This window comes from Lipotes vexillifer, unplaced genomic scaffold (genome assembly GCF_000442215.2).
Source record: "Lipotes vexillifer unplaced genomic scaffold, Lipotes_vexillifer_v1.1 scaffold12, whole genome shotgun sequence".
Taxonomy (NCBI): domain Eukaryota; kingdom Metazoa; phylum Chordata; class Mammalia; order Artiodactyla; family Lipotidae; genus Lipotes; species Lipotes vexillifer.
The window spans coordinates 4734590-4758383 of record NW_006796716.1 but is presented as its reverse complement, the minus strand read 5'-3'; the positions used below and the strand labels follow the sequence as shown (position 1 = coordinate 4758383).

Sequence of the window (23794 nt, the reverse complement as noted above, 5' to 3'; positions counted from 1 at the left end):
AGAGAGAGGATAAACAGGGAAAGAGAAAACAGACGTACACAGAAGCAGCGAGAAGACGGGAAGGGGGGGAGAGACAAAGAGAGACAGAGACAGACAGTGGGAGAGAGGAAAAAAATGGATGTCAGTGCCTTGTTTCCCTGGCAAATTCTACTTTGGGGAGCCAGCACCATGGCGCCCGCACCCCACTTCCCCACCTCCCGGGACTGCCCACTCTTAGGAGCTTCCCACCGTTCTGTAAGAGTGTTTTGGTGTCTCCCCCAGGGAACCATGAACTCAAGGATAGAGACCCTGTCATTGGTGCTCTACCCCCTACTTTTGAGTAAAGCGCTCAATACGTGCGTGTAAAACGTGTAAGTCAATGAATGGATGGTAACGGAGAGACGCCAGGGGAGGGACTACAGAAAGCAGGGGGTGGGGCTGCGGGTTGGCCCGGGTCCAATCGCGGAAAGCCGGGCGGAGCGAGGCCCTCGCGGCAGCCCGGGGCCTCACCCCAGTCCTCCAGCTCCAGGTCGCGTCCCAGGGCGGCCGCCTTCATCCTGGTCGTGGCCGCCCGGAGCTGCAGCCGCCGCCTCCGCGTCTGGAGGTCGGGGCTCGAGGCTTCCGCATCCAGCTCTGGGTTGTCGATCTGCCCGGCCTGGGGACCCCCGACCACGGGCGACAAGTACCTGCGAGTAGAGAAGCCCCGGAGGCTCCCGCCCCGCCCGGGCACCGAGCCCGGCTTCCCGCCCCCCCCCGCCCCGCCCCGCCCCGCCCACGGAGTCCGCCTCGCCCGCCCGCCGCCGCCGCCGCCGCCCACCCGGCTCTCACCGGCCCCGCCCAGCTCCGGTCCAGCAGGGCGCCGCCTCCTGGGAGAGGTCCGCAGCCACGCGGGGGTCCCCGCACACTGTCAGGGGCAGCCCGGCCCAGAAGCCCCTCACCCGGCCCAGCCGCTCGCGGAGCTCCCACACCTGGACGCAAAGAGAGCCCGGGAGGAACTGGAGCGCGCGCCCCCCGCCCACCGCCGCGCCTGCGCCACCGCCTGCCGCCCGCCACTCACCAGCCGGGGCAGGCTGGCGCCCGCAGCCGTCGTGGGCCGCTCCTCCTCCGCCGCCGCCGCCGACCAGAGCCGGCCCACCTCCTCCCGGGGGGCTGGGGCACGGCGGGCGCGGGCCGGCGCCGGTTGGGGGCTCCCGCATTCCTGGAACACCTGCGGCACCGGGAAGAGACCCCACAGACAGTCGTCCCGCGGTAAAAACCACACTCCAATACTCCAATCGCCCCCAACACTCCAGTTTATCCAGAGGCCCTACAGTGTCTCCCTGACGCCCCGCACTGTACCCCCAGCCCGGGGCCTCCCCCTCCACCCTTCTCTCTCCGGTCCTCCCGCCAACTCCCACTCTTGTGGCCCCTGGACCTGGGCTGACAGCCCCACGCTGTTTTCCTGCAGATGCATCAAACCCTCCGCGATCTTCACCCCGATGGACTGTGCTGCTAGCTCAAAGGAAAAGGGGCCCTGGATCTTCTCGGCCAGGAACAGGAGACCATCTTGAAAGAGAAAGGGTGAAATGAGGGGACGTACAGGGAGATACTCACTGAAGTAGGATGTTCCCGCAAATCCTGACCCTGGCCTTGGAGGGAAGCAGCAGGTCTTAGATGGGGGAAACTGACGTGAGAAGAGCCGCTCCTCATCCTCTCCCCTCAGTACCGCTTAACACTCCCTCCCTGGTCCACCCTGTCCACCCCCACACAGACAGCCCTCCCAGGCTTTCCTGAATCCCCTCACCAAGATAGGCCCCCCAGTCAGGATCCAGTCCCTGGCTGCTGATACAGCCGTGGGCCACGTTGAGGCAGAAGCCCCGGCAGGGTGGCAGCGAGGGGACCCCCCGACAAAGGGGGCAGCCTGTCAGACGCATCACAGCCCGCTTGCAGCCTTCGGACAGCGGCATCTGGGAGCAGAGAGCAGGCCTGTGTCATCCACGGTTGGCTGCCCTCAGCCAAGCCTGGTGCTGGGCACAGAGAGAAGTCAAATACCCCACCCCACCTTTCCCAGGCTCTCAGTGTAGAGCTGGATGTGAACATCTAGGACTGATGACCCCATGTGGCAGCAGGAGTGACCCCAGGACTGCCACAGATCAGAGGAGGGAGGCTCCTAGGGACCAGGTTGCAGATGCTGCTTCTTGGGAGAGATGGGGCAGTGAGGGATCTGAGAAAAGGTTCAAGGACAAGAGTGAGCCCATCATGGTTGGGGAGAGAGGAGGAGGAGGATGCAGGAAGTAAGGCTGGGAGGTCAGGGAGAGAATGAGCAGTAGAGAGAGGGCCTTGAAGGCCAGGCCAGGAACCTGGCCTCCAGTAGCAGGTAAGAGGGAGCCACTGAGTGGTCCTGGAGAAAACCAGGAGGGCCAGTACTCCAATCTCAGAGATACTATGGAGATGAGCAGGCCCGTAGAGGCTGGCAGGGGGTAAGAGTCATCAGAGGGTCAGAAGTGGGGGGAGATCATGGGTCATGACACAAGGGAGACTCCAGCCTTCCTGATTTACCCTGGGATGCCAGGGCTTCAAGGCTGATATGGGAAGGCCCCAGGCCTCTCCTGCCAGCTGGCACGGACTCTTCTTCATGGGACCTCTCCTGCTTCTTGTCTCCCTCCCTGGGCCCTGCCCATACTCAGGCTCCCTCTAACCTTAAGCGTTTCGCTGACCACATCTCTTCCGGTCTCCAGGCCCTGGATAAAGGCCCGGGCAGCCACCAGGGCCCGGGTTATCTGGGGGAGGGGAAAGAAGGTGAGAAAAACCACAGGACTGTTGAGGGTCAGTCAACACTGGGACCAAGAGACTGCACCAAGGGGATGAGCAGGGGCGTGAGGTTTGTAGGGTTATCTTGGGGTGGTTAGGAGTGTCAGGTGGTCCCGGGAGGCAGATTCAAGAGGATCAAAGGAATCACAGTCTAGAAGGACCCAGGGGAACTGGGCTTGGGAAGAGGTGGAGGGATTACATTTTACAGGGCTTGGAGATAGAGGGGCTTGTATCAGAACAAACACTGAACCCGAAGCCAGGAGACCTGGGTGTGAAACATAGCTCTACCACTTATTGGCTGTGGGACCTTAACCTCTGGGAAGTTCAGTTTCCTCATCTGTAAAATAGGAATGCTAATATCTACCTCCTAGAGTTACGATGATAATTAAATGAGAGACTATAAATGAAAATCTTTCTTAATATTAAGTGTCTAATTCACAGTTGAACCAGAGGAAGCCAAGGTATTGGGATTAGGGAGGAGTTGGCAGAAAGGTGGGGTGGGGGGAGGCAAGAGCAGGTGAGTGGGTCAGCAACTTGTGTAAACTAGGACACAGAAAGGGGGGCCATCCAATTAAAGGAGACCAAGGAGCACTGGGTCAGGCAGAGGTGACTGGGGCTCAAGATAGGGGTCACCAGGTCAGACATGGCTGCCATGCAGGACAGAGGGATCACCAGGTCAGGGGTGACTGGGGCATGGAAAGGGGGTCATTGGGCTGGAGGTGAGTAGTACATACTTCAGAGGTCACTAGGTCAAAGGTGGCTGAAACTCAGGCCTTGAGGCCCCTCACCTGCAGGCGGAAGCGGCGGGGTGAGTCCCCAAAAGGCTTCAGAGAGTCATCAGCAGAAGAGGCCAGGCGCGTGAGGCAGAACAGGTAGTCAGGGGAGAAGATGTACTGTGGGTGCAGCAGGGGGAACATTTTCTCCAGGAGCTGAGCCCAGAAATCCACCAAGGCATCATCTAACCCCTCACCGGACCTCTCATAGTAGTCCCGTAGCCGAGAGAACAGGCCACTGAACAAGGGGGTGTGCTGGGCATACAGGCGGCCGAAGGAGCGGTGGAAGAGCAGGGACAGGGAGTGCTCGGCTGATGAGAGCATCTCCCGAAAAACCTCTGTGGCAAGTGCAGAGAAAGGGGTGTGAGGTGGGGTAAGGCCAGAGAAGGATGGGAAAGTGAAAGGGCAGAGGCAGGAAGAGATGGGCATGGGGAGAGAAAAGAAAAGTGAGTCAGAAATTAAGCAACTCTTAGAGGTCTGGGCAAATTGGGGCTGGGGGTGGAGGGCAGGACCTTGAGAGAGCCTAGGGTGGGGATGCGGGGGCTAAGCCAGGGCCGGAGTGCCTTAGGGATAGAGTCAGGAGCAGGGACGGGATGCTTGCTCGGGTCATGAGCACAGAGAGGAGGGGCGAGACCAGGTTTGGGGACGCCAGGTCCTCACCATCAAATCTTCTGTGCCGGGCAGCCAGTGTGTGAACCAAGAAGGAGCCGCTCTCTTCCACCAGGCCTCGGAAGGTGGCCTCAGTCTCCCAGGTCAGCTTCTGCTCTATCTCACTGGAACAGCAAGTGTACTCCTGGGGACAGATCCGGAGGTGCTCACCTGGACAGAGGAGACACGAAGGAATGGTGGGAAGTCGTGTCGTGAAACTCCTTCCTTCTGCTGATCTCTGGGGGCCATCCTTTCTCTTCGAACTGTCTGGTTTCTTTTCTATTGTCTGCCACCTCATTCCCACCTGGCTCTACCCCCTTCTTATTGTCCCCTCACCCATTCCAAGTCCACTGGCACTAGCCATAGGATCAAATAAAGATGGGCCGATTTAGTGATCAGAGGGTCCTAGGTAGCCTGCCTAACATCGCACACCCCAGACCTCTAAGGACTTACAGGATGGCTTCAATGGGAAGAATGGGGTTTGGAGGGGTGGGATTACCTGGTAAGAAAGAAAGTATTGTCATAGAAGGGGCTCATGGAAATAGCGAGGGGAACAAATTGGGCTGTGAATAAAGAAACACAGAGGCGGGTGCTAATTACTAGAAAGGGATTCCTGGGGTGGGGGTGGAGTAGAGAGCTATTATCTGAACAGGAGTGTTCTTGTGATCCTGGTAAAGAAGTTCCGGAGGAGAAGAGACATTATTACTATGAGACGAAAAGATTATTATAACGGCCACTCTGAAAGGGAAGAGAGTTATTGTGAGATGGGGGGACCGGCCCCCGCCCCCTCCCTCGCCCCCAATTCTCTAGTCTTCCTTTTTCTCCTCACCTGAGATCAGGGCGGGAGGGAGTAGGCTTAAGCTATATCCCCGGGCCCCCAGGATCTGCCGGGTCTCAGTGCAACTCCGGGTGACCTTTGCCTCGATACCGGGTCCAGGACCAGGACAGGGACACAGAGGCAACAACAGAAGCAGAAAAGATCGCAGCGCGTACATAGCTGCTGCCACCTTGGGACGGCAAAGTGGGTCCTAATGAGGAAAGAAGAGCCGCCCGAACTCAGGAAGCCGGTTCTCTGCCGCGGGATCGCCCCGCCGGCCAGAGAAAGAGCGCGACCTCCGAAAACTGAACACGGAGCACGATCGCTGGACTAGGCGGCATCTGCCGAGACAATGGGAGCGGGAGCCGGACAGGAGGCGGGGCCCGGGGCGGGGCCCGGCCAATGATGGTAAGGAGCCGGCCTCAGGGGCGGGTCAAGGGAGAAATTAAGCCAATGTACTGGGGAAGCTCGGCAGTGGGGCGGGACTCGGCAGGACTAAGGAGACTGGGGGAAGGGCGTGGCCTTCCTCGGAGGCGTGGCTATTTGGTTCGCAAGGCGGGGCCTGGGTGGAACCCAGCCTGTGGCAGTTCAGAAGCCAGATTAAAGGAGCTCTTACTAGTGCAGTGTGACCCTGGCTTTAGCTGTTCCCGGGGCGGGGCGGGGGGGGGGCGGGGAGGAGCCGAGTTAAAGCAGGTGGCCAGCGCGCTGGAGCCCACGTGACACGGCGGCACGCTGGAGAGCTCGTGGCCGCACGAGGCTGCCGGAGCGCCGTGACTGGAACGTGGTGAGCACGAGCTCGCACACACCCAAGCTTCGCGGCAATTTGCCCGCCCTGAGACGAGCCGTTGGGCTCGCGCCTGCGCACTGCACGCCCCGCGCCTTCCCGCGTTTTTCTGGATTCTTCTGCCACCAGAAGGGAAGCGGCGGGCGCCCGTGCCGGACTGTGGGGCTGGTGGGGGAGGGTGACCACAGAGACCCGAGGGACCAGCGGTGGTGACTTTTCCTCAACGCTGCTCGGCCAGAAGTCGCTGTTCCGGGTTCAGACAGTGAGGCTCCTCTTTGACCCAGGCGGTCGCCCTCCCCCACACTCGGGCCCTGAGAGAGGACTCTCCCTTTTCCATACCCTCTTCCACAGTGGCCAGGAATCCCAGACCCAAAGGCTGACAGTCGCTCTCCTGAGCGGTTAGATGGCTCCTCCGCCCAAATAGCGTAGCCCAGCGTTGAGTAGAGATCCCCTCTTCTGGAAAAACGGAGAACGCGGGCTTTCCGTGACTCCTTCAGCGTTTCCGACCTGGTTCTGAAGGCGCTTCTAGCCCCAAATCGTTAAGCGCGTCGCAGTCGGGTCCTTGAGGAGTCCTGTTCTAGCCTTTTAGAAATAGAAGTCTAGGTTCTTCCGTGGGGGGGCTTTGGGGGGCGGTTCTTGTTTCTCGTTTGCACCCTGTGAGCTGGTTTCCTTTCACTGGCAGTTGACTCCGAATCCTGGGGAGAGGGGTGTGTTTTAAGCTGCCCTGGTGTGTGCCTTCCTCGGTGCTTGGGGAGTGACCCCAAACCGGAGGTCGGCGTTGGGGCCGTGGTGTCTTTAACGCCCTGATGCCTCAGGTCGGGACTGTCTCCGTCTTTTTTTTTTTTTCAGTTGAAGTAATAGATGATTTACAGTGTTGTGCTAGTCTCTGCTGTACAGCAGAGTGACTCAGTTATACACACACATACGTTTTTTAAAATATTCTTTTCTATTATGGTTTATCCCAGGAGAAACCATAGAAGCTGTGCTGCTCTTCTTTTTTAATTTGACCTGTAATTGATCTACAGTGTGTTCTCCGTCTTATTTTTTTGTGGGTCCCCCACTCCCCGAGTTCCAAAGCTGTTCCCTTAGAAACAAGGGCGGTCGTCGTTGGAAACAAGGGCGGTCGTCGGGGCTGCGGATGGAGACGTGGTGGGACAGGAAGCCTTCCCCCTTCTCTCTCTCTCCCGCAGTTGGACCACCATGGCCACCCTGCGGTCGTCGTCCTCCCAGTCCCATAGCTGCTCCTCCCCGAGCAGCGGGTCCTCCCCGCTGCACAGAGCTGTGGGGACCGGGCCGAGGAGCATGTCTGCGTCTTCTAGTTCGTCTGTCGCTGTGCCCTGCGATGACAGGGACTCGGACCAGACATCGGAGGGGTGAGTGGGGCTGGTGAGACATCGTTGCGTTGTCCGCAGCTTTTCCCGTTTTCATTTAACAGACGGATAAAGTGGCAACACGTGTGTGACTATGAAAAGCCAGGAGATGCTATACTGGTTCAGAACAGGCTGGGTTTCGGCTGTCCTGCGTGTTGGAGGCGTCAAGAATAATCCATCCTGTTCTGAATCCATCATCTAACTTGTCTGAACCTTTCTTGAACACTTTTGTGTGTTCACGGACAGCCTCCGGTGGGGGCCCACAGATGGGGGAAAGGGAAAAGAGTTCTTTATTTGGTGCCTGAAAACTAGTGTATACTTTTAGTTGGTGTCCTGTAGTTCTTTTGTTTGGGGTTTTATAAACAGGTCCTTAGCTGTTAGCATTTATAAGCTTATTCTGTGAAGATTGTATGAGTATGTCTTGGGTTTTAAAAAAATCTTTCCAGGAAAAAATCAGTCAAGGTCTGATTTATCCCCTGGTAATTTTTTTTATTGCAGTATACAATATTATATAAGTTTCAGGTGTACCACATAATGATTCACAATTTTTAAAGGTTATACTTCAGTTATAAGAATATCCCATGGTAATTTTAATTGGTCTCTTCTGAATCATTTCTATTTGTCAGTGCAGCTGTTTGGCACCAGGTTATATCTATTTTGTAAATTTAACCCTAATCAACAAGACGTGAATTTGTTTTCAAGGGGTGAAATTTAACACCAGGCACATATTAATCTCTGGTTTGTGTATTAGTAATACATGACTTCTTGAGCCATTTTTCTCTACTCAGCAGTGATCCCCTCACTGCTTATGTGAATATCTTTTTTTTATGTGACTATCTTTTGATTCTCTTATTCAGAGAGGATATTAAGAAAGGGTTGTCCTTTACCTACTTCAGTTCTTCATTCTTCATCTCCAATGCTTTATTCAAGTGAAAGTTTTCCCTTAAGACATTGTCCCTACTTCCTGGCAACAGTAAGCTCATCTCTTCTTAAAATCTGAATATATTTTTCTCATGGAGAGGGGTGTAAAGTTAGAGACAAAAAGAAACTACAATTCACTTACCATTTTATATATAGGGACTAGGGTGTTGTATCTAAGCAGAACCACACTCCCTCACAGGGATAGTGAATCTTTGTCAGCTGGTGAAGGCAGTGACTTCGAGGACAACTTGAGACGAAATGTAAAGAAGAGAGCAGCAAAACGACCACTCAAAACAACCCCAGTGAGTCAGTTTTGTTTTGTTTTTGAACCTGGTCTGGGAAGCAGCAAAAGAAAACCTAGAAGAGGTCAGCTGATATGCTTGATGAAAAGACAAGGCTTAAAAAGTGTTAAGGGACAGAAGTAGAAGGCAGATTTTGAAGAGCAAAGAATAAGAGAAGAGGGTATTAGGGTATAGAGGAACAGGAATGGGGCTTAGGGACTTTTAAAAGGACAAGAGGCTAGAAATAATAAAGTTTACAATATAAAAATCAGTTATTTCTAATCTGAGTCAGTAACTCAAACTCTGCTGTGGAATTGGCAGCTTAAGCCTACCTGTGTGATGAGACCGAGCATTAGTGTCACTTTCACTTTTTAAAGATATTCGTGATCTCTTTATGCTTACTAGGTGGCAAAACGTCCAAAGAAGGGGTCCCAAATGGTACGTGCTCATGGTCAGAAAGAGTCAGAGCCACCAGCCAGTGATCTCTTTGATGCTGTGAAAGCTGCCAAAAGTGACATGCAGGTAAAACAGAGTGTCTCACCTCTGTTTCTTGATACCATCTTACCCCTTCCTGGGTGGAAAGATAAGTACAAGTGCCTACAAACTTAATTTAATGTAGGCATTTTAGTGAACCTGTATCAGGAAAGGCAGATAAGACCACAGGGTGGATCCTTGGAGGGATTGATGTAAGGGGGATCTTACATGAGAGGGAATGTTCCTTTCCTAATAGTATCACAGAACAGAATAGATTTTGCCTTGATTGATTGATGGAGGAGACAAGGAAAGGCATTGGATAATGTAGAGAAGAAGCTGGGATTTGGGTGGCAACTTGTTCACCCTTGTCACTTTTTAGCTCCACTTCTACAGTTATACCTAATTTTTTTTCCCTCCCCACATATCTTTTTTCTCTCCTTACATTTCTTTTTCAATAATTTTATTGTAATTACCATCTAAAAACATGTAAGGCATATATGTGCTTAAAATTTTTTTTTTCAGTGATCACCCCGGCCTCTAGCCCCAGCTCAAGAAATGAAACCTTAATGGTGCTGTAGAGACCCTTGTGTATCTTCCCTCCACCTTACTCCCCGAGTTCCCTCACCACCCAGAGATAACTACTAGAATGAATTTTCTGTTAACCATTCCCTTGTCTTTCATTATAATTTTATCACCAATGAATGTGTTTTCCTTAATTTAAGTGAATGAGTCGTTCTTTAGTTTTCTATGACTTAAATTATTTCAGTTGTTTGAGATTGACCCTTAGTGATGTATAGTGTGGATTTTCATAGTTTTTAGAAAAACTAAAAATTTTCAGACATACGGAGTTTTTCTGTTTTTGTTACTGGTTTCTGTGTGTTGGAATTCTTTGGGGCCTGGGTTGAAGATGGGTTGTTAAGAGAGGAAACCTACGTTTGCTTCTGGTGGTTGAGTGAGAACGCTCCAGAGTCACTTTTCTTTTTTTTCTTTGCGGTACGCGGGCCTCTCACTGTTGTAGCCTCTCCCGTTGCGGAGCACAGGCTCCGGACGCGCAGGCTCAGCGGCCATGGCTCACGGGCCCAGCCGCTCCGCGGCATGTGGGATCTTCGCCGACCGGGGCACAAACCCGTGTCCCCTGCATCGGCAGGCGGGCTCTCAACCACTGCACCACCAGGGAAGCCCCCGGAGTCACTTTCAATTAAATTATCTGATTGAGGTTATTTTGACTGTAGAGGTAATGTGGATCTGGACTGCAAATCCAGATATGGGAACTGGCTTATGGTTTTGAGTTCTCAAGGGACAATTCATTTTTCCCTCTATCCCACACTAAGGTCATAACAAGCTAGTTTTCTTGCTGTCCCCATCTTACCTATAGGTTTATTTCTCATTCTTGCTTTCATGAGGGTGTGACTCTTTGCAGGAGCCTCCTTTTGGACTACTGTTTTTGGAAGCCCCTTAGGCTCTATCTCCTATGCTCTACATTCCATGCAGCCATCTGGACAGAAAGTTAGTTTCCTAACTTTCTGTCTGTAGTTAAGAGACCCCTCAGAGCAAAAGTCAGCTTGCTTATCTCTCAGAACTGCTACCTTCACTTCATTTTTGGCTTTTATGGAATTTTACCTTTCATTCTGGTTTAGCAATACATTTTAAAAGATGTTTTAATATTTTAATCAGAAGTTTAGATGCTTCAGTTAGAAAGCTTATACAGAATTTCTAGTCTGTCATGTTGCCAGAAATAGAAATCATCCACATTGTTTTCCTAGTCTTTGGTAGATGAGTGGCTGGATAGCTACAAGCAAGACCAGGATGCAGGATTCCTGGAGCTCATTAACTTTTTCATCCGATCATGTGGATGTAAAGGTGAGGAAACTCCTACCCTTTTCTAATCCCCAGCCTTTGCTCCTATATTGTAAAACTTTTCCTCCTTTTAGATGTGTAGGATTAGGCATTTCCTAAATAAATGGAGAGGGAAAAGCATAAGAAAAATTTCACTTATTTAACTAGTGCCGACTACATTGTTGATTGGTAAGTAGGGAAGAGATCCAGTAAGGAAATGTATTGGTTTGGAGACAAGACCCTTTGGAGAAAAATAAATAATCATGCTATTGTGGTGGTATGATGTTTACAAATTTGGAAATGGACCATCAGACTTTTACTCTTCCTTTCTCTAAATGAAATAATCTTTTATTTTCTTATTCCTTATTTCTCAGCCACTTCATCGCATATTTCTCCACTGAAGCTGTGGGGCCCCAGGTCCCCAGAGGCCATGACCTAACTTTAGTCTTATAAGACTGCAGATTGTATTACAAGAATCTGGCATAGTTTTCTTTGTTTTTTGATTGTTTGGAATATTTTTTTAACCATAGTTTTCCACTGTTTGATTCCCTTGGGTTTTCTAGAGAGGTTGCCTTATAGCAGGTACTCAGTTAGATGGCAGCAGATTTATGACTAGGATTCAGGTCTTCTGATTCCCCACCTAAGCTCTTTTCAGTATATTTCCTAGCTCATCTTCAAATGTATATGTTAAATGGTCATGGTGTCCTGTTGTTTGCCTTCTAAGTACCTCATCTCCTCCATTTCTCAGGCACTGTGACCCCTGAGATGTTCAAGAAGATGTCTAACTCGGAGATCATCCAGCACCTAACAGAACAGTTTAATGAGGTGGAGGAAGACAATCCAGGATCCTCTTGCCACTCTTTTTGCAAAATACAAGGCCCATTATCCTCCTCTTTCTGATTCTGGGAAATAGGATAGCTTTTAGAAAGAGGAGTTTAATCTCTTGGGAGCAAAAGGGACCTATACACGTTATCTGAATAGGCCTGTAGAGTTGAGAATGAGGTATAAGAGATACATTTTTACTATACTATTGGGTTTTGACATCCAGTCCCTGTGACTTCATAGACCTGGTAGTAACTTTTCCATCCTTTTCATAACCTCTTTTATAGGACTCAGGAGACTATCCTCTGACAGCTCCAGGCCCATCCTGGAAGAAGTTCCAGGGCAGCTTCTGTGAATTTGTGAGGACGTTGGTCTATCGGTGCCAGTATAGCCTCCTCTATGATGGCTTCCCTATGGACAACCTCATCTCTCTGCTCACTGGCCTCTCAGACTCCCAAGTCCGTGCCTTCCGTCACACTAGCACCCTGGCTGGTATGCAGTCACTTTTATTCTGTCAATGTTCTCTTGGGGGTTGGTAGAACTTTTCTCTGTTCTCCAATCCTGGATCTTCTTTCCTACCTGCATTTTAGCTCTTTACTTCAGGGTCATGCTTCTTTTATCCCAAACCTCCATCCAGTTTCTCATTAGTGGAATTGTAAAAAGGAGTGGATTACAGTGATAGTTTCCAGCCTTAACATGTTTCTTATAGCTCACCACTGGGAATATGCTAAGCATTAAAGGAAGCCCAAAAGAGTTAGGAAGAGAAAAAATCCACTCCAGGACAGTGAGTCTTAGGATTTTAAGGTCACCCTGCTCCAGCTTTTCTTTTTCACTGCCCTTTTTTTCCTTCTTTTTTGAACCTACTCTCCCTCTCTATGACTTAAGTAATGATCTCGTTATCTTATTTTTTACTGACTCAAAGCCATGAAGCTGATGACCTCCTTGGTAAGAGTTGCCTTCCAACTGAGTCTGCACAAGGACAACAATCAACGTCAGTACGAGACTGAACGAAACAAGGGGCCAGGACAGAGAGCACCTGAGCGACTGGAGAGCCTGTTGGAGAAACGCAAAGAGGTGAGAAGTGTTCCCTGCCTCTTCCCTCCTCTCCTGGCTTCCATCACAGCTGCTGCAGCCTACCTTATCTGTCCCCAAGCTTCTCTCTGCTAAGGCACAGTCCCCCAGGCAAGCTTTGAGATCATGAATGATGGAGTCTGGCAATAGCTTAATAGACTCCTCCGGTCAGAGGTTATTGCATGCTCACCTTGTTTCTGGGATGTGGGCTCAATACAGCATTTCTAGTTTAGGGTAAATTTTAGAGTTCTCTATAATTCCACTTTTGCTCAGTTTCCATTGTCTGAATTCATTATCACAGGTGTTTAAATGTTGTGCCTGCATCTTGTGCAGGGGGTTAAGCATTGACTTTCTTGTCAAGTGTGCAGTATGCAGGTTACAACAGGAGTACTGAAGGCCAACCACTGATGCGGGAGGCCAAGTTTTCAAGGAATGGATAGGACACAGGCCTTTCAATCTTTCCTGCATTTAAATTCTGTTCCAGTTAGCTGCTAGCTCCATGGCCTTATGTAATCTCTAAGCTTCAGTTTCCTTTCCTTTAAAAAGGGGATAATTCTTTTTGTGAAGATTAAATGAGATGAATAAATTGCCTAGCTGGGCACATAGTAGGTACTTGCTTTGTTGCCTGTTAAACTTGAAGAAGACCACTGGAGGACATAAACCCCAACAAAATCTTTTACACTGATTAAACCTTCAAACATCTGTGTCTATCATGAGACTAACACCAACTTTCCCCTCATTCCCCCTAAGTATCTGAGACCTCCCCCACCATGAGGCTGGCAGGACTCATCACGTGTAACTATGCCAGTTGACTGTTTTCCAGCTCTCACCAAACATATCTTCCATGCTAAATCATTAGAGAAAGATCTATACTTTCCTGATTCTCTTTTGCTATTTTCACTGTCAGTATGTCTTAAATCTTATGTGTACTGGGTCTGTGTCAAATCTTAAATTATATACACTAGGGTGACTCCTATTATTTGGACTTCTCTGGGCTCTTGCTTCATCAGTTATCGTTCTGCTTTCTGTCTTTAATCTCTCCCTCACCACTGTTTTCCTCTCTCCACTTATAAATGTATATAAGCCCTTGAATCTTCTTTCATTCTCCTCTATGAGCTACTCCATTTCTATCCTTCCTTTTAGTATTTCCTTACTTCCTTAATATCCAACTGAATCCTTTCACTACCTAGCTTCTATCCCCATTTTTTTTCTTTCAAGTTATTTTCAACAGACCAGTGACTTCTTTTTTTTTTTTTGCGGTACGCGGGCCTCTCACTGTTGTGGCCTCTCCCGTTGCGGAGCACAGGCTCTGGACGCGCAGGCTTAACGGCCATGGCTCACAGGCCCAGCCGCTCCGCGGCACGTGGGATCTCTTCCCAGACCGAGGCACGAACCTGTGCCCCCTGCATCGGCAGGCGGACTCTCAACCAGTGCGCCACCAGGGAAGCCCAAACCAGTGACTTCTTAATCCCTATAGCCAATGACCTTTTTTCAGTATCCCTTTTCGATTCACATAGAATTTGGTACTGATGACACACTTTTCCTCCTTCCCTCCCTCTCTTCCCTTTTCCTTTAAGTATGAAAATTTTCAGACGTTCAGAAAAATAGATAACACTGTTAGAATGAACACCACATACAAATCTAGATTTAACTAGATTATTTAATTTAAATCTAGATTTAACTAGATTATTTAATTTAAATCTAGATTTAACTAGATTTAAATTTAGTTTTAACTAATATTTCACTATATTTGCTTCATCTATTTTTTTTTTTACTATTTTGTACTAAATTATGGGCATATTGGTATTTCAACCTAAAGACTTAAGTATGTCATCTAAAAAACGTGTTACTACATAATCCTAATACCGTTTTCATATCCAAAAATATTAACAGTGATTCCCTAATATTTTTTAATCCCAATTAATATTTAAAATATTCCACTTGTCCCCAAAATACCTTTTATATCTGGTTAATTCCAACCAGGATTTAATTAAGGACTACGCATTAAATTGGGTTGTTGTGTTTCTTAAGTCTCTTTTATACAGAACCTCTGCTCCCCCCTGCCGGCATTTTCCCCCAGTATATTGATTTATTGAAGAGTTGGGGCAGTTGTCTTAACGTTCCCTTGTAATTCTGCTTCTTTGTTATCTGTTATTCATCTAATCTAGGGTTTCTCAACAATGACATTTAGGGAGCTGTCCTGGCATTACAGGATGTTTAGCAGCATCTCTGTCCTCCATCCAGTAGATGGCAGTAGTACCTTCCCAGGTTATGACAACCAAAAATGTCTACAGACATTGCTGAATGTCCCTTGGGAGCCACCAGTTGAGAACCACTGATACAATCTCTTCCTTCTCTTTTTTTGTTGCGCTTCTTTTGTCAAACTGCGTTTATTAAAAATTTTTTCCTGATTGTTGTTAGTCAAAAACATGTATAACTACCAGCTAGGGCCTCTGAATAGCCAAAGATAGTCAAAATAATGAGACACAGAAGGGATATTATTTTTTCCAAACACAAATCTCTGAGGTATTAACTGACTATACGGCTTCTTCCAGAATTAGAAGGTTTAACCTTTTTCTATTCTGATAACTTATTGGCTACATTTTCTTTTTCGCTGCTTTTGACTGATTAGTTTAATTACTTTCGTTTGCAAACTCCACTCTTCTCATCAACTTTGTATTTTAGATGTATCTATTGACTGCCTGATTTCACCAGCCTGTCCACTGTCACAAGTGGATGAGTAGGTGATATTCTTTTCCAAGTTATCTAATGCATAGAAAGAGATAGAAAGTTAGAGGCCTGTAATTTTCATACCTTACTATAGATGTATATTTCTCATGTGGGGGAAAAAATGATTTGGGGAGATAGAAGTATTATGAACGTGTGGGAAATAAAGCCAAATGTCCTGAAAATATAAAAAAATTAGAAGGTTTAAAAGGGAACAAAGGATACCAGATGTTCAGACTGTGTCCTCTTATTAATAGGAAGTAGGTGGATGTCATGCTTTTCTTATATTTTTATGGCCTTATATTACTGGGGGACATGAGAGATTGACCTGTTACTCCCTGTCCTCCAGCTCAAAGAGCATCAAGAGGAGATTGAGGGAATGATGAATGCCCTCTTCAGGGGTGTCTTTGTACATCGGTACAGGTGAGTTACTGGGATCCTCTCATTGAAGTGGCTGGTCCTCAGTTATGGAGACTGTAGAAGTGACAAGGTCTCCTCCTAACCCTGAGTTATCTGGTTAGTCCCACAGCTAGTGCAGCTGGGGCAGCAAATGTTCCAAATTAGGTTTAGTTTATCCCTGCCTACAAAGGATCGTGGAAACTCTTCTGGGAGAGACATAAGAGGGTAAGGCATTGCTGAGTATTCTTCTGCTCCAGCTTTGCCTGAGACCTCCCCTCCCCCATCTTTCTGGGGCTTGAGCCTTGAGAGGACAAGAGCAGAGAGCCAAAAGGCAGGGCCTTTCTGAGGGTGTACAGCTCCGCAAGCCTTTTTCTAGCCCACTTCACTGTGCCTTACACTGTGCTAAAGGCAGGGGAGTTTTTTTTCTGTTTTTTTTTGGTACGTGGGCCTCTCACTGTTGTGGCCTCTCCCGTTGCGGAGCACAGGCTCCGGACGCGCAGGCCCAGCGGCCATGGCTCACGGGCCCAGCCGCTCCGCGGCATGTGGGATCTTCCCAGACCGGGGCACAAACCCGCGTCCCCTGCATCGGCAGGCGGACTCTCAACCGCTGCGCCACCGGGGAAGCCCGGCAGGGGAGTTTTATACTGGGTAAAGAACTTCTTCCTCAGTATTTGTGTCTCACTCTTACCTAGATTTCAACCTCTGCCTTTCCAGAACCCTTTAGCTGATGTAATCTTTTCTTGAAGTGGAAGCAAAACAGACAGGTGGATATATTGTACAACACAGGGAATATAGCTTATATTTTATAGTAACTGAATATAACCTTTAAAAATTGTGAATCACTATGTTGTACCTGAAACTTATATTGTATGTCAACTGTACCTCAATTAGACACACACACACACACACACACACACGCAGTTTGGGCAACAGCTAAATTAAATTCCAAAATCGGTTTTTAAAAGGGGCATGGAGGATAAGTTCAACTATTTTATAGGTTGGTTACAGAAAGAAAGTGTTCACTTTTTAAAGTATTCACATTGGGAGGAGGAAATGAAAGGCCTAGTACCTGGTGTTTAGTCAAGAAAATAGATTCTCCTGTGACAAAGAGATATCTGCTGGGATGGAAAGTGAGTTTGGAGAGAAGGTAATAAGGTCAGTTTCTCTCTGTGTCTAGGGATGTCCTTCCTGAGATCCGTGCTATCTGCATTGAGGAGATTGGGTCTTGGATGCAAAGCTACAGTACCTCTTTCCTCACTGACAGCTATTTAAAATATATTGGCTGGACCCTGCATGATAAGGTGAGAGTTGAGTCAGTCCTCTTCCCTGCCCTAGGATGCTTCAGCTTTTCCTGGTACTGCCACTTAGGTGTTTCACTAGTGGTCAGTGATCAACTCATCAAGATACTGAACCTCGAAATTCCCCCAGTATTTGTGAGAGTAGGATAAGTTAGGAGAGAGAAAGATATATCTAGGAGATTAAATGCCTCAAAACCACAGTCGAGTGGAGAAAGACTTTGCCTGTGGAAAGGTGAGAAAGTTGACAGGGTGGTAATGCAAGTGCTAGGGTGGTAGCCAAAAGATCCTTTTAATCATGATTGCTAAATTCTGCTGTGATCCTTTTGGATTTTAAGTGAGAAGACAGCTGTTCATTGTCTCTGAGACATCTCAGAGTCCTCGATACAGAGGACACCCAGGCCCAGAATGAGTAACCTGAGAGGGAGGTATGGAGGCCCAGTGGGGGTGAGTAGAAGAGGAGTCAGCCACATTTCCCTTCTCCTCAGTAGCATCGAGAAGTCCGTCTGAAGTGCTTGAAGGCTCTAAAAGGGCTGTACGGCAACCGAGACTGGACTGCACGCCTGGAGCTCTTTACCAGCCGCTTTAAGGTAAAATCGGGACAGTGCTCCTGTGCTTGGCTCTGTCTGTGGTTCCCATTTCCCCACCTCATTTATCCATGTCTATTACTTTTATATATCCATAGATATCCCAGTGTCTGCTTCTCCACCCTGTCTTTAGGAATCCCTCAGATTCTAAGAAAGCGGTGTTTTGGGATGGATATAATGAGCTATTGAGCAATGTTCTCCTTTTTACAGGACCGGTTGGTTTCCATGGTCATGGACCGAGAGTATGACGTGGCAGTGGAGGCCGTCAGGTTACTAACACTTATCCTTAAGTGAGTCCTGGGAAGTGGAGAGGCAAGCATCTCAGACTTACCTTTTCAGCATCAGACAGGCCCTTCCAGAGTCCTATCCCTCCACGGATCATAGGTTGACTCTTGTTTATATACAGGTTGAAAGACAGAGGTCACTCTCGAGTTGCAGGATCTTCAGGGGGCAAATTTCCTATCTTCTCTAACTCTTCATATCCCTCTGTTTTCCACTCTTCCATTTGGAAGTTCTTTGTGAGTTAATCCTTGTTGGTTTTCCCTTTTTGTTTCTAGCCTTAGTTAGAGGCTAGAGGACGACATCCATATCCACCTGCTTGTTCTGCGTTTCTCCTGGCAGGAACATGGAAGGGATGCTGACAGAGGCAGACTGTGAGAGCATCTACCCTGTTGTGTATGCCTCTAACAGAGCCCTGGCCTCTGCTGTAGGGGAGTTTCTGTACTGGAAGTGAGTGGGCCTCTTTTCGTTTGTTCCTTTAACACCATCATCTGTTGTTTTCTCTCCATCATCTGCTGGTGCTCTTTCTAAGGGCTCCCCATACCTATAAAGTCTCCCTTGGTGTCTCCTTCCCTTCCCAACACCTTGGGGCTTTCCTTAGCTCTGCACCTCTTTTTTCTTTAATCCTCTCCTTGAACTGTTTCTTCCTTCCATAGTAACTGTTGCACTGCTTACTTCCTTCTGTGCTATGCCCTTTCCCTGTGTCCCCTCTACCAGGCTCTTCTGCCCTGAGCGTGAGACAAGAACGGTGGGTGAGAGAGAGCGACGCCGAAGTCCACGCTCCCAGAGGACTTTCTTCCACCTTCTGCTGTCCTTTTTTGTGGAGAGTGAGGTGACGTATGAAAAGGAGCTGTCGGGCTCTCATGCGTAAGACCTTCAGGCAGTGAAGGATGGGAGCTGGCACTGCAAGAAGGAGAGAAGTGGTTCATTAGTAGCCAATTTCTAGAGTTATAACATGTGGCTTCAGTAACTTAACATCTGTCTTCTTCCACAGCTCCATTACCACGCTGCATACTTAGTAGACAGCCTGTGGGACTGTGCGGGGCCTCAGCTGAAGGACTGGGAGAGTCTGACAAGCCTGCTGCTGGAGAAGGACCAGAGTGTGTGCCACCTGGTAGCCAGGGGAGGGGACCTCTCATCTCCTAGTAGGAAACCAGGAGAGATTTCTCTCCTGACTTGTGAAAGGCATAGGTGTCATGGGCGGTGGGGCGGTGGGGTCCTTGGAGATGGAGGGTGGCCACCCTGTGATTCTGTTTTCCATCCTCCTGCCACCTCAGACCTGGGCGACGTACAGGAGAGCACACTGACAGAAATCCTTGTGTCCAGTGTCCGGCAAGCTTCCGAGGGTCACCCGCCTGTGGGGCGGGTCACGGGGAGGAAGGTATGGCAAGAGGGGCAGGGTAGGTTGCTTAGCAATATTAAACCCAGGCAGGTATTGTCCGTCCTAATCCTCAAGTCTTAGGTTCAGGTGATCCTTCCTCTGCCCCTCAAAGAATTCCATTTCCAGAGAAAGAAATTGAAGGGAGCTGCTGAGTTTTCCTTCCTGGGAAGATAAAATTGTTGGGCACAGGAATACATGTACACACACTTTTACCCCCACCCCCAAATGATTGTAATTCCAGGGCTTAACCCCCAAAGAACGTAAGATCCAAGCCGACGACAAGGTGAAGCTGACTGAGCACCTCATCCCCCTGCTCCCCCAGCTCCTGGCCAAGGTAGAGGGGCCCCACTGCTCAGCCTCTGGGAATGAGCGGGTGGAAGGAACTGGCCTCCAGATTAGCAGTATAGCAGGTAATAAGTAGGCTTCCCTCTCAATCACCACAGTTCTCAGCTGATGCAGAAAAGGTTGCTCCCCTGCTGCAGCTTCTCAACTACTTTGACCTCAACATCTACTGCACCAGGCGCTTGGAGAAAGTGAGGAGAGAGGAGGACACATTCCCTATACTTTGCTACTTTCGTCCTAGGGCCTAAGGTTCTACTGCCAGTATCCGGTTTTTCTCAAGAACCTGGATTCTAGAAAAACCAATAAGCCCTCCCTTTCTGAGGCATCTTATCCTTGAAGTTTAAAGCTTTCGACCCTGTTTCTTTCCTCCCCACCTCTAGACCCTCCCGGAGGAGTTGTCCTCCCTGCCCCCCCCACAGCACGGTCTTCTCCCGCCGTTTTCTCTCTCAGCACCTGGAGCTGCTCCTGCAGCAGCTCCAAGAGGTGGTGGTGAAGCACGCAGAACCAGCGGTGCTTGAGGCTGGTGCTCATGCCCTCTATCTGCTCTGTAATCCGGAGTTCACATTCTTCAGCCGGGTGGACTTTGCCCGCAGCCAACTTGTGGATCTGCTGACTGACCGCTTCCAGCAGGAGCTTGAAGAACTGCTGCAGGTTGGAAGTGGGGCTGCATGATGGGACACCCCAGACTTGTGTGGGAGAGGCCCCAAGATGGGGGTGTGGATCTGTGAGTTCTTGGGAAAATCCCACTGTGGACCTTCTTTCTTCCTCAGTCGTCCTTCCTAGATGAGGATGAGGTGTACAGTCTGGCAGCCACCCTGAAGCGCCTCTCTGCCTTCTACAAGTGAGCAGCTCCCCTCCTGCTCCCTCTTCTGTTTCTACCACTGTCTGTGGGGTTGATTCCTCTCATTCTCTTCCAGTGTAACGTTTTTCTCTCCCTGCTCCCCAAAGTGCCCATGACCTAACCCGCTGGGAGCTCTATGAGCCCTGCTACCGACTCCTCCGGAAGGCTGTGGACACAGGAGAGGTTCCTCACCAGGCAAGTAGACAAGTTGGAGACATGGAGGCAGGAGAGGAGTTTTAAGGGCCGTGTCCTAAGTGGCCACCACACACGCAGTTCGAGTCCCAGGGCTGTGGAGCAGATGAGAGAGAGAGATCTTGATCATGTGTGTCATTCCTTCCATCCCAATCTTGGAAGGTGACTACTTTCCAGCACCTGAAAACAGCCATTCTCTCTGGTTTCTGGGGAGTCAAGGATAATATTGAGGGGGTCTAGGAGACTTTAAATAAATTAGGGAGAGGTGGCATTCCTACTCAGGATAGAATCCTCTGAAGACTTCCAGAATCAGTTTTTTTCTACCGGAAAAGGAATTGGGTCTCTCCTAATCTCATTTTCTCTCTTCTGTCTGCTTTTTTCTTTTTTCCCTCCTTTGTGTGTATCTGCCTGTCTGTCTCTCTCTCCCCACCTGCCCCTTACTCCTGACCCTCATTTTGTCACATTTGGTTGTTACAGGTGATCTTACCAGCCTTGACTCTTGTCTATTTTTCCATTCTCTGGACACTAACCCACGTTTCTGGATCAGGTGCTTCCCAGGTAAATATGGGTCTGAGTAGGGGGAACGGGAATGGAGGAGTCTGTGTCTTCCTTCATTTCTCCCTGCTGAAGCCATTGTCTCCACAGAAACAGCTGTTGAGTTTGAAGGGCAGGATGGTGGCCTTCTGTGAACTCTGCCAGAACTGCCTCTCAGATGTGGATCCTCAGATTCAGGAGCAGGTGAGCGTTTTCTCAAGTGAGCGTATGTCAGGACGTGAGTCATCCCCCCGACCCCGACCCCGACCCTGTGGTCTGAGGAAACCCCGTTCTGAGGGGAAATTCTGTCTTGGTCAATATTCTGTCCTTTTTAAGCATTCTTTTTTTCTGTGACAGGCTTTTGTATTATTAAGTGATCTGCTGCTCATCTTCGGCCCTCAGATGATTGTCGGGGGACGAGAGTTCCTTAGGCCCCTTGTCTTTATTCCTGAAGCCACTCTCCAGTCTGAGCTGGCCAGCTTCCTCATGGACCACGTCTTCATCCAGCCTGGAGGACTGGGCAGTGGTACAGGGGCTCTATACCTGGGGCTCAAGCATATAGGGCAGGAGGTCTGAATCTGTGATTCTGATGTTTCCATTCTGCACTTGATGTGAACCAGGTCATTCCCAGGAGGATCATTTACAGATAGAGCAGCTGCACCAGCGGCGACGCCTCCTGGCTGGGTTCTGCAAGCTGTTGCTTTATGGGGTGCTGGAGATGGACGCAGCCTCGGATGTTTTCAAACACTACAACAAGGTACAGCAGGGCGCCAAGCTGAGCACGGCCATGGCTGCAGACGCTGTAGCACTACAGAAAGGAGGGTTGGAGAGATGATGGTATCAGGCTTAAAAGGAGAAGCAGGGGGGAAGGCCAATAGTTTAGAATAAAGGGACAAAGAAAAGAGACTTTAGTAGTAAATAGTTAGTGGAGAAAAAACTGTTAGGAGGAAGAAATTCATTGGAGGGAAAGTATCTTATTCTTCTTGTCCAGATTTTTTTTTTTTATGTGAATCTAGTCTATGGAATGGGGTAATGTAAGAAAGGGAAATAAGAATGGAAGAGGGTTCAGTCCTCACAAGATACCTAGATATATATCTCATTTCCTCAATCCACCATTGTGTTGATTTCTCTTTATTGAGTATGTACTATCCCAGGCACTAAGGACACCTCAGTGAACAAAATAGTCAACGGTTCCTTCTTCCTGGAGCTTCTGTTCTAGTCGGGAGAGACAAATAGCAAAGGCTTCGGTGCTGGATGACACTGGGCTCTGGCAGGCTTAATATCCTTCTTCTCCAAGAAGTGGGCTCAGGGCAGAGTTTCTTCCCTTATTTGCCTAAACTGATTTCTTTGGGGCTTTGTACCTGTTGGTTAGAGGTGTGGTCTAGTATGAGTTGTTTTATGCTTAGGTTCACATATCCCTACCTAAGGCTGTTTTGGAAAGAGATACGGTTAGGGCTGTGAAGAAAGAAACAAAACAAATAGTTTTTTCCTGTGGTCAAACAGTATCTTCTCCACTTCTTTTCCATCAGTTCTACAATGACTATGGTGACATTATCAAGGAAACGTTAACTAGAGCAAGGCAGATTGACCGAAGTCACTGTTCCCGAATCCTGCTGCTGAGCCTCAAGCAGGTATGCCCTTCTGCCTACCGTGCCTCAGACCTGACGTGCCCTCCCTGCAGCCCACCCACAGCCGTCTAGAACATGAGATCCTTCAGAGCAGCAAGTTTCTGATTTACATTGGCTTTTATTCCACATGACAGTCACCTTCACAGTTAATGGAGCCATAAAAAGTATTTTTTTTAACTGTGGGCAGTTTCTACCCCAACCCCATAGAAACTCCATGTCGGTTAGGACATGGGAGCACCAACAATAAAGTGATAGGGAATTCCTAATTCTTTTTCTAGTCTGTTCTCTCTCAACCCCTTCAGTTACTACAGACATTTTTATTGTTACAGAGCAGGGTGAAGCCTCTCTCTGTTGCAAGGGGGTCAGGAATAGGGTCAGTGTCCTAGGAGGAAAGAAAGAGTAAAAATAGCAGATGGTGTTCCAAGCCCTTTCGGATTTCTGGGCAGAGAAGGGAATGCTATATACTTCCTTGTTTCTATCTTGTTCCTCCCTTTCCCAAATGTGCCATGTCTCCTGGACACAGTTATACACAGAACTGCTGCAGGAACAGGGGCCCCAGGGCCTGAATGAGCTTCCAGCCTTCATCGAGATGAGGGACCTGGCCAGGAGGTTTGCCTTGAGCTTTGGACCCCAGCAGCTACAGAACCGTGACCTTGTGGTCATGCTACACAAGTAAGGAAGTATTGGTTGGAAAGCAAGGTACTTGAATCTTCTAAGAGGGCTGAGCCAGAGGCTGGGTACAGGGAGGGCTGGGAGTGAGGTCTCAGAGGGGGAGGGTAAGCATGTTGAGGAGTCGCAGTAGAGTTGGTGAGCGGGTATCCTTTGGAGACAGGCTGGGTCCAGGGAAAGAAGCCCTTGGACAGGATGCCTCAGCCCTGGGAGGGAAGTGGGAAGGGACTATCTTCCTAAAATGATTTTGCTCAACCAAGGGAAGGCATCAGGTTCTCCTTGTCTGAGCTTCCTGCAGCTGGCTCCTCCAGTCAGCCCCCAAATCTGGCATTCCCGGAGCTCCTTTCAGAGTTC

The 23794-nt window shown here is 49.1% G+C and overlaps 2 protein-coding genes across 2 annotated transcripts in view; one reads left to right on the top strand and one right to left on the bottom strand.

Moving 5' to 3' along the window:
- The window catches only part of GPC2 (glypican 2), an 8382-nt gene extending 3197 nt beyond the window's left edge, over positions 1 to 5185 (bottom strand). Inside the window, exons 1-9 of the mRNA XM_007468862.1 lie at positions 5020 to 5185; positions 4203 to 4361; positions 3558 to 3880; positions 2658 to 2738; positions 1763 to 1925; positions 1394 to 1524; positions 1037 to 1186; positions 808 to 947; positions 490 to 665 (exon numbers count right to left, since the gene is read on the bottom strand). Coding sequence (XP_007468924.1) covers positions 490 to 665; positions 808 to 947; positions 1037 to 1186; positions 1394 to 1524; positions 1763 to 1925; positions 2658 to 2738; positions 3558 to 3880; positions 4203 to 4361; positions 5020 to 5185 — 1489 coding nt within the window. The remainder of the gene's footprint in view (positions 1 to 489; positions 666 to 807; positions 948 to 1036; positions 1187 to 1393; positions 1525 to 1762; positions 1926 to 2657; positions 2739 to 3557; positions 3881 to 4202; positions 4362 to 5019) is intronic.
- A 1806-nt stretch (positions 5186 to 6991) lies between these two features.
- The window catches only part of STAG3 (STAG3 cohesin complex component), a 28745-nt gene continuing 11942 nt past the window's right edge, over positions 6992 to 23794 (top strand). Inside the window, exons 1-27 of the mRNA XM_007468901.1 lie at positions 6992 to 7164; positions 8282 to 8384; positions 8769 to 8885; positions 10601 to 10697; positions 11422 to 11498; positions 11783 to 11987; positions 12418 to 12569; positions 15643 to 15716; positions 16870 to 16993; positions 17479 to 17577; positions 17785 to 17864; positions 18196 to 18303; positions 18571 to 18685; positions 18848 to 18953; positions 19131 to 19234; positions 19476 to 19568; positions 19678 to 19767; positions 20027 to 20227; positions 20347 to 20417; positions 20525 to 20612; positions 21087 to 21167; positions 21255 to 21347; positions 21501 to 21669; positions 21764 to 21900; positions 22673 to 22774; positions 23295 to 23443; positions 23701 to 23766. Coding sequence (XP_007468963.1) covers positions 6992 to 7164; positions 8282 to 8384; positions 8769 to 8885; positions 10601 to 10697; positions 11422 to 11498; positions 11783 to 11987; positions 12418 to 12569; positions 15643 to 15716; positions 16870 to 16993; positions 17479 to 17577; positions 17785 to 17864; positions 18196 to 18303; positions 18571 to 18685; positions 18848 to 18953; positions 19131 to 19234; positions 19476 to 19568; positions 19678 to 19767; positions 20027 to 20227; positions 20347 to 20417; positions 20525 to 20612; positions 21087 to 21167; positions 21255 to 21347; positions 21501 to 21669; positions 21764 to 21900; positions 22673 to 22774; positions 23295 to 23443; positions 23701 to 23766 — 3074 coding nt within the window. The remainder of the gene's footprint in view (positions 7165 to 8281; positions 8385 to 8768; positions 8886 to 10600; positions 10698 to 11421; positions 11499 to 11782; positions 11988 to 12417; positions 12570 to 15642; positions 15717 to 16869; positions 16994 to 17478; positions 17578 to 17784; positions 17865 to 18195; positions 18304 to 18570; positions 18686 to 18847; positions 18954 to 19130; positions 19235 to 19475; positions 19569 to 19677; positions 19768 to 20026; positions 20228 to 20346; positions 20418 to 20524; positions 20613 to 21086; positions 21168 to 21254; positions 21348 to 21500; positions 21670 to 21763; positions 21901 to 22672; positions 22775 to 23294; positions 23444 to 23700; positions 23767 to 23794) is intronic.